The sequence below is a fragment of the Oryctolagus cuniculus genome, chromosome 2, assembly GCF_964237555.1.
Source record: "Oryctolagus cuniculus chromosome 2, mOryCun1.1, whole genome shotgun sequence".
In the NCBI taxonomy this organism is placed as follows: Eukaryota; Metazoa; Chordata; class Mammalia; order Lagomorpha; family Leporidae; genus Oryctolagus; species Oryctolagus cuniculus.
In genome coordinates, this window is record NC_091433.1 from 165,684,288 (window position 1) to 165,697,543 (window position 13,256).

General features: G+C 42.8%; 1 protein-coding gene across 1 annotated transcript in view; it reads left to right on the forward strand.

Annotated features, from left to right (window-relative positions):
* Positions 1 to 9,451, forward strand: part of EIF2AK2 (eukaryotic translation initiation factor 2 alpha kinase 2) — a gene marked incomplete at its 5' end in the record, with an annotated part of 39,896 nt that extends 30,445 nt beyond the window's left edge. Inside the window, 5 exon segments of the mRNA NM_001082213.1 lie at positions 2,679 to 2,859; positions 4,948 to 5,076; positions 7,830 to 7,931; positions 8,910 to 8,963; positions 9,045 to 9,451. Of these exon segments, the coding sequence (NP_001075682.1) occupies positions 2,679 to 2,859; positions 4,948 to 5,076; positions 7,830 to 7,931; positions 8,910 to 8,963; positions 9,045 to 9,167 (589 nt within the window). The 3' untranslated portion in view covers positions 9,168 to 9,451.
* Positions 9,452 to 13,256: the final 3,805 nt, after the last annotated feature.

The following is a 13,256-nucleotide window of genomic DNA, read 5'->3' on the forward strand; positions in this document are numbered from 1 at the left end:
CCCATTTTGCTCCTGGTGGGATGTGCTGTCACAGTGGGGATGCAGTTGTGCTTACAGTGGGCCGCAAAAAGAATTTGAAGTCTGTAAGCTGTGATGAGGGCGCCCCCAGCTGGCAGCATTTTATATCTTACCTCAGTTAAGCCACTGGAGATTCTAGACAGCTGTCAACTGCCTTTGACATTCTTCATCCTTTCACTGAAAGCCTGAAGCCATTGGCCTATCCATCACCTTGTGTAATTGAGAACTTCATCTTTAGTTTGAGGAGTTATTGTCGTGTGGGACTTCATCAACTTTTTATTTATTTTTTTTTTTAATTTTTTTGACAGGCAGAGTGGACAGTGAGAGAGAGAGAGACAGAGAGAAAGGTCTTCCTTTGCCGTTGGTTCACCCTCCAATGGCCGCTGCGGCCGGCGCACCGCGCTGATCCAATGGCAGGAGCCAGGTACTTATCCTGGTCTCCCATGGGGTGCAGGGCCCAAGTACTTGGGCCATCCTCCACTGTACTCCCTGGCCGCAGCGGAGAGCTGGCTTGGAAGAGGGGCAACCGGGACAGAATCTGGCGCCCCGACCGGGACTAGAACCCGGTGTGCCAGTGCCGCAAGGTGGAGGATTAGCCTAGTGAGCCGTGGCGCCGGCCAACATCAACTTTTTTTTTTTTAAAGATTTATTTTATTTCTTGGAAAGGCAGAGTTACAGAGAGAGAGGTAGAGACAGGCAGAGAGAATTCTTCCATTTGTTGGTTCACTCCCTAAATGGCTGCAAACAGCCACGGCTGGGCCAGGCCAAAGCCAGGAGCCAGTAGCTTCCTCTGAGTCTCTCCTGTGGGGCAGGGGCCTGAGAACTTGGGACATCTTCTGCTGCTTTCCCAGGCACATTATCAGGGAGCCGGATTGGAAGTGGAGCAGCCGGGACTTGAACTGGCACCCATATGGGATGCTGGCTCTGCAGACTGCTGCTTAACCTGCTACACCACAGCCCCAGCCCCAGCCCCAGCCCAAAAGGGACTTCATCAGCTTTAAGCAGATTCTTTGTTACCTCATCCTGTTTTCTAGCCCAAATGTGTTCAAAGAATATAAATCAATACTGAGGCCAACTCAGTTCAGAAAAAATATAAAAACCTGGTTAGCAAAATCAGTTAACTTGTATCTAAGGGCGAGCAGTTTGTTGGTGTTTCTCTTAGAGAAACTATGCTTGCACTGTCATTTCAGGTTTGTTTTTCCTTTACCTCTCTCCTATTAGGCTGTAATCTTCACAAAGTAATGACAATGTCTCATTTTCTTATCTCCGTGTGCCAGTTCTGTTCCTTTCACAAATTAGATGCTTAGTAGAACAATGATGAATGAAAATGTTTCAAAAATTACTTTATGTAATGATGAAATTTGTTTTCTTGTAATTCTATTGTATTAATGCTCCTTTTCCTAGCAAGAGTCTTCAGCATTAAATAATGGCCAGGTTCATATTTCATAAATCAGCTACACAGAGCTCAGAACATTTGGAAACCTAGGATTTAAATAAAAATGTCTTCTTATTTTGACTTAAAATTATTATATATAGGTTTCTCTTTTAAGACATGTTTCGAGGTTCTTGAGAAGGTACAGTATAATTTTTTAAAATAAATTCTTTTTAAAATAAATTCTTTTTAAAATAAGTTTATTATTTTTAAAAATTTTATCTGGGAACAGGTGCTGTGGCATAGCTGATAAAGCCATTGCCTGTAGGACTAATATCCCATATGGGCGCCGGGTTGAGTCCCAGCTGTTCCACTTCCAATCCAGCTCGCTGCTAATATGCGTGGGAAAGCAGTGGAAAATGGCCCAAGTGCCTGGGCCCCTGCACCCACTTGGAAGACCCTGAAGAAGCTCCTGGCTCCTGGCTCAGAACAGCCCAGCTCTGGCCCTTGTGGCCATTTAGGGAGTAAACCAGCAGATGGAAGACCTCTTCTCCGTCTCTGCCTCTCTCCTTCTCTCTGTAACTCTGCCTTTCAAATATATAAATCTTAAAAAAATTTGTTTGAAAGAGAGAGAGAGAGAAAGAAGGGAGAGAAAAGAGAGAGAGAGAGAGAGGGAATGAAACTGCATCAGTTGTTCAGTCCTTGAATGGCTCCAGCAGTCAGGGATGGACCAGGTTGAAGCCGGGAGCTGGGAGTGCAATCTGATCTCCTGTGTGGGTGGCGGGAATCCAAGTTCTTGAGCTACCACCTGCTGCCTCCCAGGGTTCACCTTAGCAGGACGCTGGAATGGAGAATGCAATCAGGACTTGAACCCAGGCACTCTGATATGGGACATGGGCATTCCATGTGGCAACTTACATTGTGCCAAACAGCCACTCTCTAAATTTATGTTTGTTGCTATTTTTTTTAAAGATTTATTTATTTGAAAGAACTACAGAGAGCAGTAGAGACAGAGATCTTCCATCTGCTGGTTCATGCCCCAGGTGGCTGCAATGGCAAGGGCTGGGCCAAGCTGAAGCCAGGAGCCAGGTTCTTGGGATAGCAGAGGCCCAAGCACTTAGGCCATCCTCTGCTGCTCTTCCCAGGCCATTAGCAGGGAGCTGGATTAGAAGTGGAGTAGCCGGGACAACTGGCCCCCACGTGGGATGTTGGAGACACAGGCAGCAGCTTTCCCGGCCACGCCACAATGCTGGCCCTGCGTTTAACATACTGTGCATTTTATATCCAGAGTGAAGACTAGGTGCCTTTTGATACAAATGGAATTCTGTGACCTAGGGACATTGGAACAATGGATTGAAAACAGAAGACAACAGAAATCAGAAAAAGCTTTGGCTTTGGAGTTTTTTTGGCAAATTACAACAGGACTGAAATATATACATTCTAAAGAGTTAATTCATAGAGACCTGAAGGTGAGTGGAAAGTACTTTGTTGGTTGATAAGTATCATTTGGTAATTTTAAAATTTGCCTTTTCTGGTTTAAAATTATGATTGATTGACACGATGAATTAATGATCTCTAGTCTTCCAGGTTAGAGTAGGTCTAGAACTTGCCCCAGGTACCATCCTATATGCTAACATGGGAGCTCTCCAGGAAGGCAGACAGCCCTATCTGACGGGTAGTCAGGCCCCAGTTATAAACTCTTGGTAGCTGTTGTGTACTGACCGTTTCCGTGCAGGCGGGTACTGTGGCCAGCACAGCCAGCGGACTGCCCTGTGCCTGTCTCTGCTGCTGCTAAGGCGGAGAGACCCTGGTGACTGTGGCTTTGAGAACATGATTCCCTGCTTAGGTCCTTATTCTTGAGTTCTCTCACAGCACCTGCGTTCCCTCTGGTATTTCCCAGGTTAGAAATTTCAACCCCATTATTTTGCGGTAATCCAAAACTTGGGACATACATCATCCCTTAGTCTTTTCATTTTCTTCTGGCTTTCCTGGTCCGGATAAGCAGTTTTCCCATTTTTCCTTCTCATCATACATAAGGAGAAGAGGAAAGGACTTCTCACCACCTAACCTCTGTACCTATCCCCTGAATTTACTTAATTCCATCACGTTCTAGCCCTGCTGAGTCCCAGCCCAGAACCTCTGCTTCCAGTTCTCTCATGGAGAACTGCTGTGCCCTATGGGCCTGGTTCCTTTGTTAATCCTTTTAGGATCACTCTGGATCCACCCTTTTCAGGTCTGGGCAGAAGCATGGTTTCTGTGTGCTTCTGTCATCCAAAATTTTCTGTAACCCGACTATAACTGTTCTTTCAAATGACCTGTAAGAAGTGATCTGATACTAATAGGCTCATCCAGAATAGATGTTGAGACAGCATCATACATTGAGCTTCCTGTTTCTCAGAGTCAGGTGATAGCTGTAGGTGGGCCCAGCAGTTGCACTGGTGAACCCAGCACATTCCTACTTTATAACTCGCACATAGCAGAGGAACGTTAGTCTCCACCCCCGCCGCCCTCCCCACGTATCTGTAGCCTTTCTCGCATGTTATTGCCATTAGGTTCCCATCTGCTAATTGTGTCCTAATCCCTCTCTAACTTCTGCACAGACCTTTTCAGGCTGGCTTCTGTAAACTCCTGTTTCTGTCTTCCCTGGGTTTATGGTCTCTCAGTGCCTTTACCAGGGCCTCTCACAGGTGTTGTCCCATAAGGCCTGTTTGTAGATAGCCTAACATTGTCTTAAAGGTCTGACCTTTTCAGGAATGGCAAAATATTAATTTCCTCATCAATAATCCTTTTTTATGGTCTTTAGAATATTGGTGAATACCTGTGCAACGAGTAGAACAGGGATGAGCATCCCTCACTCTGCTCTTTTTATTTATTTTTAAGAATCTGCCTAAAGAATTGCATGGGAAAAGTATGTCAGCGCTAGTGATCAGCTTCCAGTTCATTTGCTATGCTTTCAAGGGGGAGGGGATATTAATTAAGAAGTTGTCAAAGGCTTGGAGAAATTGACATAAGGGAGCCCCTAGGAAGAATTCTGCACAGGATACTCTGCAGCAAGGGTGGGACTGGACCCATTCAGAGACTCTTGGGGCTGGAAGGGAGCTTAAGGGTATCTACTTCAATCACCATCAGATTCTGAATTTGTATCTGCAGTGTTTCCTCAAGTGGATGTCCAGCCCCATCCTGGGATAGGGAACTCTCCAGCTCCCATAGTTTGAACCACACTATTGGTATATTAAGATTTAGTAAAGCGTGTCTTTTGGTCTTTTCCACTGTCTAGTTCTGGAACAACCCCCCTGGGATCCTCTGGAATTAATCTACCTTCACCTGATGGCCCTTCAGATATTTGGAGGCAGATATGCCCCAAGCTACTTCTGTTGTCAGCTACAGAGTTCTTTCAGCTGGCATTTCAAAGACCTTTGGTATTAAATTCTCTGATTAGGGCTACCTGTGTAAAGTAAATATAAATATAAGTAAATATAAAAATAGCCATTGCCAAAGATGATTATGTGGTTACACTCTGTCAAATTTGTACATATAAATCAAATTTTTTTCCATAGCCAAATAACATATTTTTAGTGGCTATAAACCAAATAAAAATCGGAGACTTTGGACTTGTAACATCCCTCCAAAATAATGAAAAGCGAACAGTTAATAAGGGAACTTTACGATATATGAGTCCAGAACAGGTAAGATCTCTTTCCTTTCTATCTCATATGTATATATTTATATATATATATATATATGTATATATATGTGTGTTTTATAAAAATTTTTATTTATTTGAGAGACAGATTGAGAGTGAGCACCCAACCATTAGACCAAGCACCTACCCTGTGTCTGCATACAGTTTTCTTTAAATCATATTTTCAGTTATAAAAATAGTATAGAAGTACACAGAATAAGAACTGAATGGGTGAGTGGCCCTGCAGTTAAAATGTTGATTAAGATGCCCGTTTTCCATGTCAGAATCTGGGTTTGATACTTAGCTCCAGCTTCTGACTGCAGCTTTCTGCTTAGACCCTGAGAGCTAGTTGTGATGGCTCAAGTACTTGAGTTCCTGCTACTCACACGAGAGACCTGGTTTGAGTTCCCAGCCCTCAGCTTTGGTCCTGGCCCATTCCTGGCCATCACAGGCATTTGAGGGAATGAACTAATGGATGGAAACTCTGTCTTGTCTCTGTCTCCTTGCCTCTCAAATAAATATATAAAAAATATTTTTAGGGGCCAGCGCTGTGGCGTAGTAGGCTAACCCTCTGCCTAGGTGCCAATTCACGTCCCAACTGCTCCTCTTCTGATCCAGCTCTCTGCTTATGGCAGGGGAAAGCAGTGGAAAATGGTCCAAGTGTTTGGGCCCCTGTACCCATGTAGGAGGCTAGGAAGAAGCTTCTGGCTCCTGGCTTCAGGTTGGCCCAGCTGTGGCCATTGCAGCCATCTGGGGAGTGAACCAGCAAAGGAAGACCTTTCTCTGTCTCTCCCTCTCTGTAACTCTGCCTCTCAAATAAATAAATAAAATCTAAAAAAAAAAAAAAAAAAAAAAGAATTGAAAATTCCTCTTTTTCTTCCTGTCCACTCCTATTCTCAGCAAAGTTTGTTCTTTATCTTTTTCAGTCATTTTCTATGATTTATAAACATATACAAACATGAAACATATGCACAGCAGCCTTTTTTACATAAACATACACACTTAAATTTTTATGAGAATAATATTTTGTGTTTTTTCACTCAACAATATATCATAATATTTTCATATCACTACAAATAACTGCCATATTTAAATTTTTTAAAAAATATTTTTTCATTTTATTTGAAAGAGATTTTCAGTCTGCTGTGTCACTTCCCAAATGGCTTTAAAATTTTTATTTATTTATTGAAAATCAGAGTGATGGAGGTTGGGAGTATGGGGAGAGAGAGAAAGATCTAACTGCTGGTTCACTCTCCAGGTGCCTGCAATGGCTGGGGTGGGGCTGGTCTCAGCTAGGAGCTAGGAACTCAATCCAGATCTTCCATTTGAGTGGCAGGGACCCCCAACTACTTGCACAGATCTTTTTTTAAAAAAAGATTTATTTATTTGAAAGAGTTACACAGAGACAGGAGAGAGAGAGAGAGAGAGAGAGAGAGAGAGAGAGAGAGAGAGATTTATTCCATCTGCTGGTTCACCCCCTAAATGGCCACAGTGGCGGGGGCTGGGCCAGGCTGAAGCCAGGAGCCAGGAGCTTCTTCTGGGTCTCCCACGTGGGTCCAGGGGTCCAGAGACTTGGGCCATCTTCCGCAGCTTTCTAGGTACATTAGTAGGGAGCTGGATGGGAAATGGAGTAGCCTGGATTTGAACTGGCGCCCTAATGGGATGCCGGCACTGGAGGCAGAGGCTTAACCTGCTGCACCACAGTGCTGGCCCCCAGCACACAGATCTTTAATCTACGTGTTTTAGTTCTGATGAATGTGCACACCTGCATAACCTGCAAGCATTGAAGATGTAGAACACTGCATTTACCCAAGAAAATCCTCTAGGCTCCTTCCTGGTCACTCCCTCCTCCGCACTGCCCAGATACAACCAGTGCTGTGCTTTCTGTCCTTATAGCCTGGTTATCTTGTTCTTGAACTTCATGAGAATGGAATTCTACAGTGTACTTTAAAAAAATATTTGAAAGGCAGAGTTACAGAGAGGCAGAGGAAGAGAAAGAAATGTCTTCCATCTGCTGGTTCACTCCCCAAATGGCTGCAACGGCAGGAGCTGGGCCGCTCCGAAGCTAGGAGCCTGAAGCTTCCTCCAGGTCTCTCATGAGAGCACAGGGTGCAGGGGCCCAAGGACCTGAGCCATCTTCCACTGCTTTCCCAAGCCATAGCAGAGAGCTGGATCGGAAGTGGAGCAGCCAGGACTGAAACTGGTGCCCATATGGGCTGCTGATGTTTCACCCGCTATGACACAGCACTGGCCCCTACAGTGTGTACTCTTTCGTATTTAATTTCCTCTTTCATATAGTGTCTGTCATAGATCCTTTAGTTGTTGCTTGTACCAGTGATAATTCTTTTTTGTTGCTGAGTAGTATTCTACTGTGAAATATACTATGGTGTGTTTATCCATGCTTCTACTGATTGATGTTTAGATTATGAGAGTATGAAAAAATGTGCCATGAACATACAAGGCATCACTGGGCACTCTCTTAACCAGCTTACCCGCTGGTCTCAACCCCACATTCATACCATGCGGGCCACCTATTGTTATCCCATTTTACAGCTAAGGTGGTCTCCCAGTGGGTGGTGAATTTACACAGGGGATTTAGGTATTCAGTAGTAGAGATCTGGACTTGGACACCCCACTCCTAGAGAGATGCTGCCGTGTGATGGAAGATATATTGATCAAAGAGCTTTGTGGGCTACAGAGGGCATAAATATTAATATCAAGTGTGTAACAAAGATAACTCTGTTTCCGTCTCTTCAGATTTCTTCCCAAAACTATGGGAAGGAAGTGGACATCTATGCTTTGGGGCTCATTCTTGCTGAACTTCTTCACATATGCACCACAGTTGTAGAAACAGCGAAGGTAAAGTGTGTCCAGGAAAGAACTGAGCCAGCTCCAGGGACTGGCCGTCATCTTCCCAGAGCTGGGTGGACAGTCGCTGCCCTCTCCCGAGGACGGGCTGAGCGCATGAGTGCCAGACTGCCAAGGAAATAGGAGTTTTCTTGGATCTGCCTTGGGAAGATGTGTGTGATCTCCCGAGACGCCCATTTCAATCAGCCAGTGAACTTCCATCGATTACCTGCTTGGTGTCCAGCACTTTGCACAAAGCACTGCTAAGTACCATGAGAGTTAGAAAAGTAAACACATCTTGTCAATGTCAAGGGAAGATGTTCTAAGATGCATTTTAAGAGAAGGTATCACGTCTGTGGAAGCAGCTAGGAGGATCTTTCCAGCTATGAGGATTCAGGTTTCACAGAGGCTGTCAGCTCTTCCCTGAGGGCTCAGCTGGCTTGTAAGAGTCCATGGTAGAAGACAGCTTGGAGACAGGAATGTATGGAGTGTTTTGAGAACAGTAGATGGTGTAGTTATACTGGTGTAGATGAATTATAGGGAAGTGGTGGTTGTTGGGATTAGGAAGATAATTTGGGGCCATGCTTAGAAAAGAATAGGGAGCTTGTGTAGGCCCTGGGGGCGCTGAAGGCAGTATGCAGCTGGGCATTCCAGCCTGCAGCTCAGGAGAGAGGGCTGGCCTGGAGTCAGCGGGCATCTCCTCTGTGTAACAAGGGTAATCAAAGTGCCTATCGCAGAGGGCTTCAAAGGGATGAAGGCAGATCCTGAATACAGTTGCGCTCAACACCTGAACACATTGCATTGTTAAGGGTGGTATTGGATTAGAGGTAGGGAGCGGGGAGGGGCGTCCTGCTGGCTTCTTGACCAAAGAGACTTCCCCGAGATCTGGAGATGTCCTAGGTTTAGCATGTCCTCAGCCTTCGGTGCTTTCTATTTCTTTTTTCTCTCAAGTTAATAATTTCTTAATAAATATGTATGTTTTATTCTCAGATTTTCGCCGAGCTAAGGAGGGGCATTTTCCCAGATGTGTTTGACATTAAAGAAGTAAGCCCTTGAACATAATCAAGAAATTTACCTTTATTTCAGTGTTTTATTTCCTAGTGTTGACTCTCATTATCATTACAGAAAACTCTGCTACAGAAATTACTTGCATTGGAGCCTGAGAAACGACCTGACACGTCTGAAATACTGAAGACCTTGGCTGAGTGGAAGAATGTCTCAGACAAAAAGCAAAGATGCACGTATTAGGGACCTTTGGAGAAAGTATCTTGCTTCCAATAAGTGATTTTTCTGTAGTTATCTAAAATCTACTGGGGAATATTGCTAGGTACTTACCTTTTATTTTCATTTCCTCCCTTAAATGTTTACGACGTTTGTAGAGACATTTTTATTTTTACCTCAAAAACATTCTTACACTTACCCTTTACTGACTTTTTCCTGATGGTGAAAAGGCTTCAAAATTTCTTCTTTATATTAATTAATGAGTCAATTAATACATATATATTAAATGTCTACTGCTTTTTAGCCAAAAATATATTTCCTTAAATAGCTTACAAGCCAGTTGGGGAAATATGATCCTCATAAAAAGATGTTATAAATAATCAAATTGGAAAACAATTTGATGTTATCTAGTAAAATCTAAGCTCCAACTATCAATTCCTAGCAGAATGTTCACAGAAACCTTGTTTATGATAGCCAAAAGAGCAGGAAACGACTGTAATGCCCATCAAAAGGAGAATGGATTAAAAAAATTATAGTCACACACTGAAGTGCTGCATAGCATTGGAAATGAGTGAATTACAGTGCAATGCACAGCACAGTTCCTTTCTCAGGAACATAGTGCTAAGGAAAATCAGGTTTCAGAAAAAAAAGTATATATATATATACATATATATATATAATATAATACATATATAAATAAAATAATTCCATTCATTTTGTTAAGGAATTCCAACAGATATGGTAAAACAATAGAGGGAAGGCAGAGAATGAGAGAGTAGATTCTGGAGTGATTATCTGAAGGATGGGGGGAGTATCATTGTGGATTGCAGAGGCATTGGTTACTTTTTTTTTTTTAATAATTCATTTATTCTTTTTTTTTGACAGGCAGAGTGGACAGTGAGAGAGAGAGACAGAGAGAAAGGTCTTCCTTTGCCATTGGTTCACCCTCCAATGGCCGCCGCGGCCGGCGCGCTGCGGCCAGGGCACTGCGCTGATCCGATGGCAGGAGCCAGGAGCCAGGTGCTTTTCCTGGTCTCCCATGGGGTGCAGGGCCCAAGCACCTGGGCCATCCTCCACTGCCTTCCCGGGCCACAGCAGAGAGCTGGCCTGGAAGAGGGGCAACCAGGACAGAATCCGGCGCCCCGACCGGGACTAGAACCCGGTGTGCCAGCGCCGCAAGGCGGAGGATTAGCCTAGTGAGCCGCGGCGCCGGCCTGGTTACTTTCTTAAACAGGATGTTGAGTCTACTAGCCTTTGCTGCATAGTTGTTCCTTGAAATTTGCTTTGTATCTTTTATGGTCAAGGCTTCAAGGAAAAGGTAACTGCTATGAGGCCATGGCTAAGGCAACAGTCTAGAAGAGCAAGACCACTTCTCCGGAGCCCGGGGCTCAGAAGTGACATTCTGGTGAGACTTCCCAGCCGGTGAGGAGCTTAGAAGAGTAGAGAGGAGACCTGGGCAGCCCGGGCAAGGGCATGATGTGAGTTCTGGAGAAGGCGTTTCTGAGGGACACTGGGTATACCGGTTTGTTGCCCTGAATTGCCATAGGGAATACTGGAAGATAATTTGGAATACATCTTGGAATCTCCTGAGGGCTAATTTATACTTCAGAGTAACCAGCTGCCATTCTGAAACTGCCATGTAATTGTACAAGTTTTAAAATGAGCTGAATTTTGGCTAAGCAGAAAACGAGGAAACTCATAATAGTGACAAGAAATATTTTTATAAATTCAAACAGTAAGAGGAAATTTTTTATAAAGGCTTATGGCTTTTTTTAAAATACATGTTACAAAGCAGTGTATATTTTTCAACTCCCAGTGCAGTATTTGATTAAGGCAAGGTTCATCAATGGATGCTCAAACTATTAGCTAAAAAGGTGTTGGGAAACAGAATCGTTACAAGGTTTTAAATATCCACAGATGATTTCTGAGTCAAAAAGAGGAAGATGTATTTTTACAATGGAGAGATCCTGTTATCACCACAGTCACCAAGTAGCATCACCCAGGGTAGAACAGCTTAACATTTTTCCCCTCCTGAAGTGTGAGTTATACAACATCACCTATTGGGTTTTCATGTTAGAAGTGTCTTAACTAACATTTAATTATGAGATTGTTATAGAAATCCTGAATGTAGTTATTCTATAAGATAATTCTTGGGCTTTTCAAAACAATCAAAACTATGAAAAAAAAAAAAAGCATGGGAACTATTCTAAATAAAGTGATAAAAGAAATATAGTGACCAAAATGCATTGCTTAAATCTTTATTGTATCTTGGATATTATTAAAAAAAACAGCAAACAGCTATAAAAGACATCTGGGGATAAATGAGAATACTTAAATATAGACTATATATAACAATTTGAATAATTTTAATTTTCTTAGGTGTGAGAGTAGCATTGTGTTCAAGGTTTTATCCTTGGGCAGTGCATGTAGACATACTGAGAGGTCTGCTACTTTCTGAGGTTCAGTAGGAGTCAGTGTGTATATACAGGATGGGGAGAAAATGACAAAATGCTAACCACTGGACAACTGGTAAATCCAGGTTGAGAGTATTTAGGTGTTTGTTGTATTATTATTTGAGCTTTTCTATAGGTTTGAAAATTTTCTGGATGCACAGAAGTCTTTTAAAGAAAGAAAAACTAAACAATGTGGCCAATTAGTGAGATTACTTTTTACCTTGTCTCATTTTAATATTTCTAGTCTTATGAAGCAAATAGCACCTGTTAGCTCTTATCTATTTGTGAATGGGTATTTTCTCAGCTTCAAAAGTATAGTAAGTAAAAAAGTTTCTTTTTAATTAGAGGAGAGGGGCAAGAGTCAGAGACCTTATTTGTTAATTAAAGTATACGGAGACATACAGTTTTGAAAGAGCCATTTGGATCTAGTTGTTTTACTGTAAACAGATCTTCTAGAAAATTTTATCACTAAGCATATATATTATTCATGTTGAATATGTACATTAACATATAGACATAATGTACACATGTACACTTAACCTGCCTGTTATATGTTAAATATATTTAGCATCCATGCACACATATGTGTATACATATACTCGTGTGTGTGTGTGGCCAACTACATGATTGTGGAGCTGCTGCAAAATATAAATGCAGGACCCTTGTTAAAAGATGAAATGGGGTGTACTTTTTTTTTTTTAAAGATTTATTTATTTATTTGAAAGTCAGAGTTACACAGAGAGAGAGGCAGAGGCAGAGAGAGAGAGGTCTTCCATCCACTGGTTTACTCCCCAATTGGCCGCAACAGCCAGAGCTGTGCTGATCCAAAGCCAGGAGCCAGGAGCCTCTTCTGGGTCTCCCACATGGGTGCAGGGGCCCAAGGACTTGGGCCATCTTCTACTGCTTTCCCAGGCCATAGCAGAGAGCTGGATCGGAAGTGGAGCAGCCGGGTCTCAAACCGGTGCCCATATGGGATGCTGGCACTGCAGGCGGTGGCCTAACCCACTATGCCACAGTGCCAGCCCCGAGGGTATACTTCTAAGCCTTATCTGTGTGACCGCACAGTTTGTATATCCATGAAACTATTCCTGCATGTATACATATATATGTGTATATTTATATATGTATCAGAGAAGAAATAGATGAAAGTCTAAATATAAGCTTTTCTAAGCTTCTACTATCTGGTAGATTTCCTGGATAAACTTTTATCAGGGGCTGGTGCTGTGGCGTAGTAGGTTAAGCATCCGCTTGCAGTGGTGGCATCTCATATGGTCACTGGTTTGAGTCCCGGCTGCCCTACTTCTGATCCAGCTCCCTGTTGATGGTGGAAGATGGCCCAAGTGCTTGGGCCCCTGCGCATGTGTGGGAAACCTGAAAGAAGCTCCTGATTTGGCTTTGGATGGGCTCAACTCTGGCCATTGCGGTCATTTGGGGAGTGAACCAGCAGATGGAAGACCTTTCTCTTTCTCTCTCTAATTTTTCCTCTCAAGTAAATAGATTTAAAAAAAAATCTTACAATATACATTCCTCACCTTAGGATCCAGGCATGCTAACTTTTCACTATAAATATTGAATAATTTCAATGTTAATATATTTATTTTCATACATTTTTATGTTGAAACCTATACAAAAATAGAATAATGAAACTATGTACTCATCATAC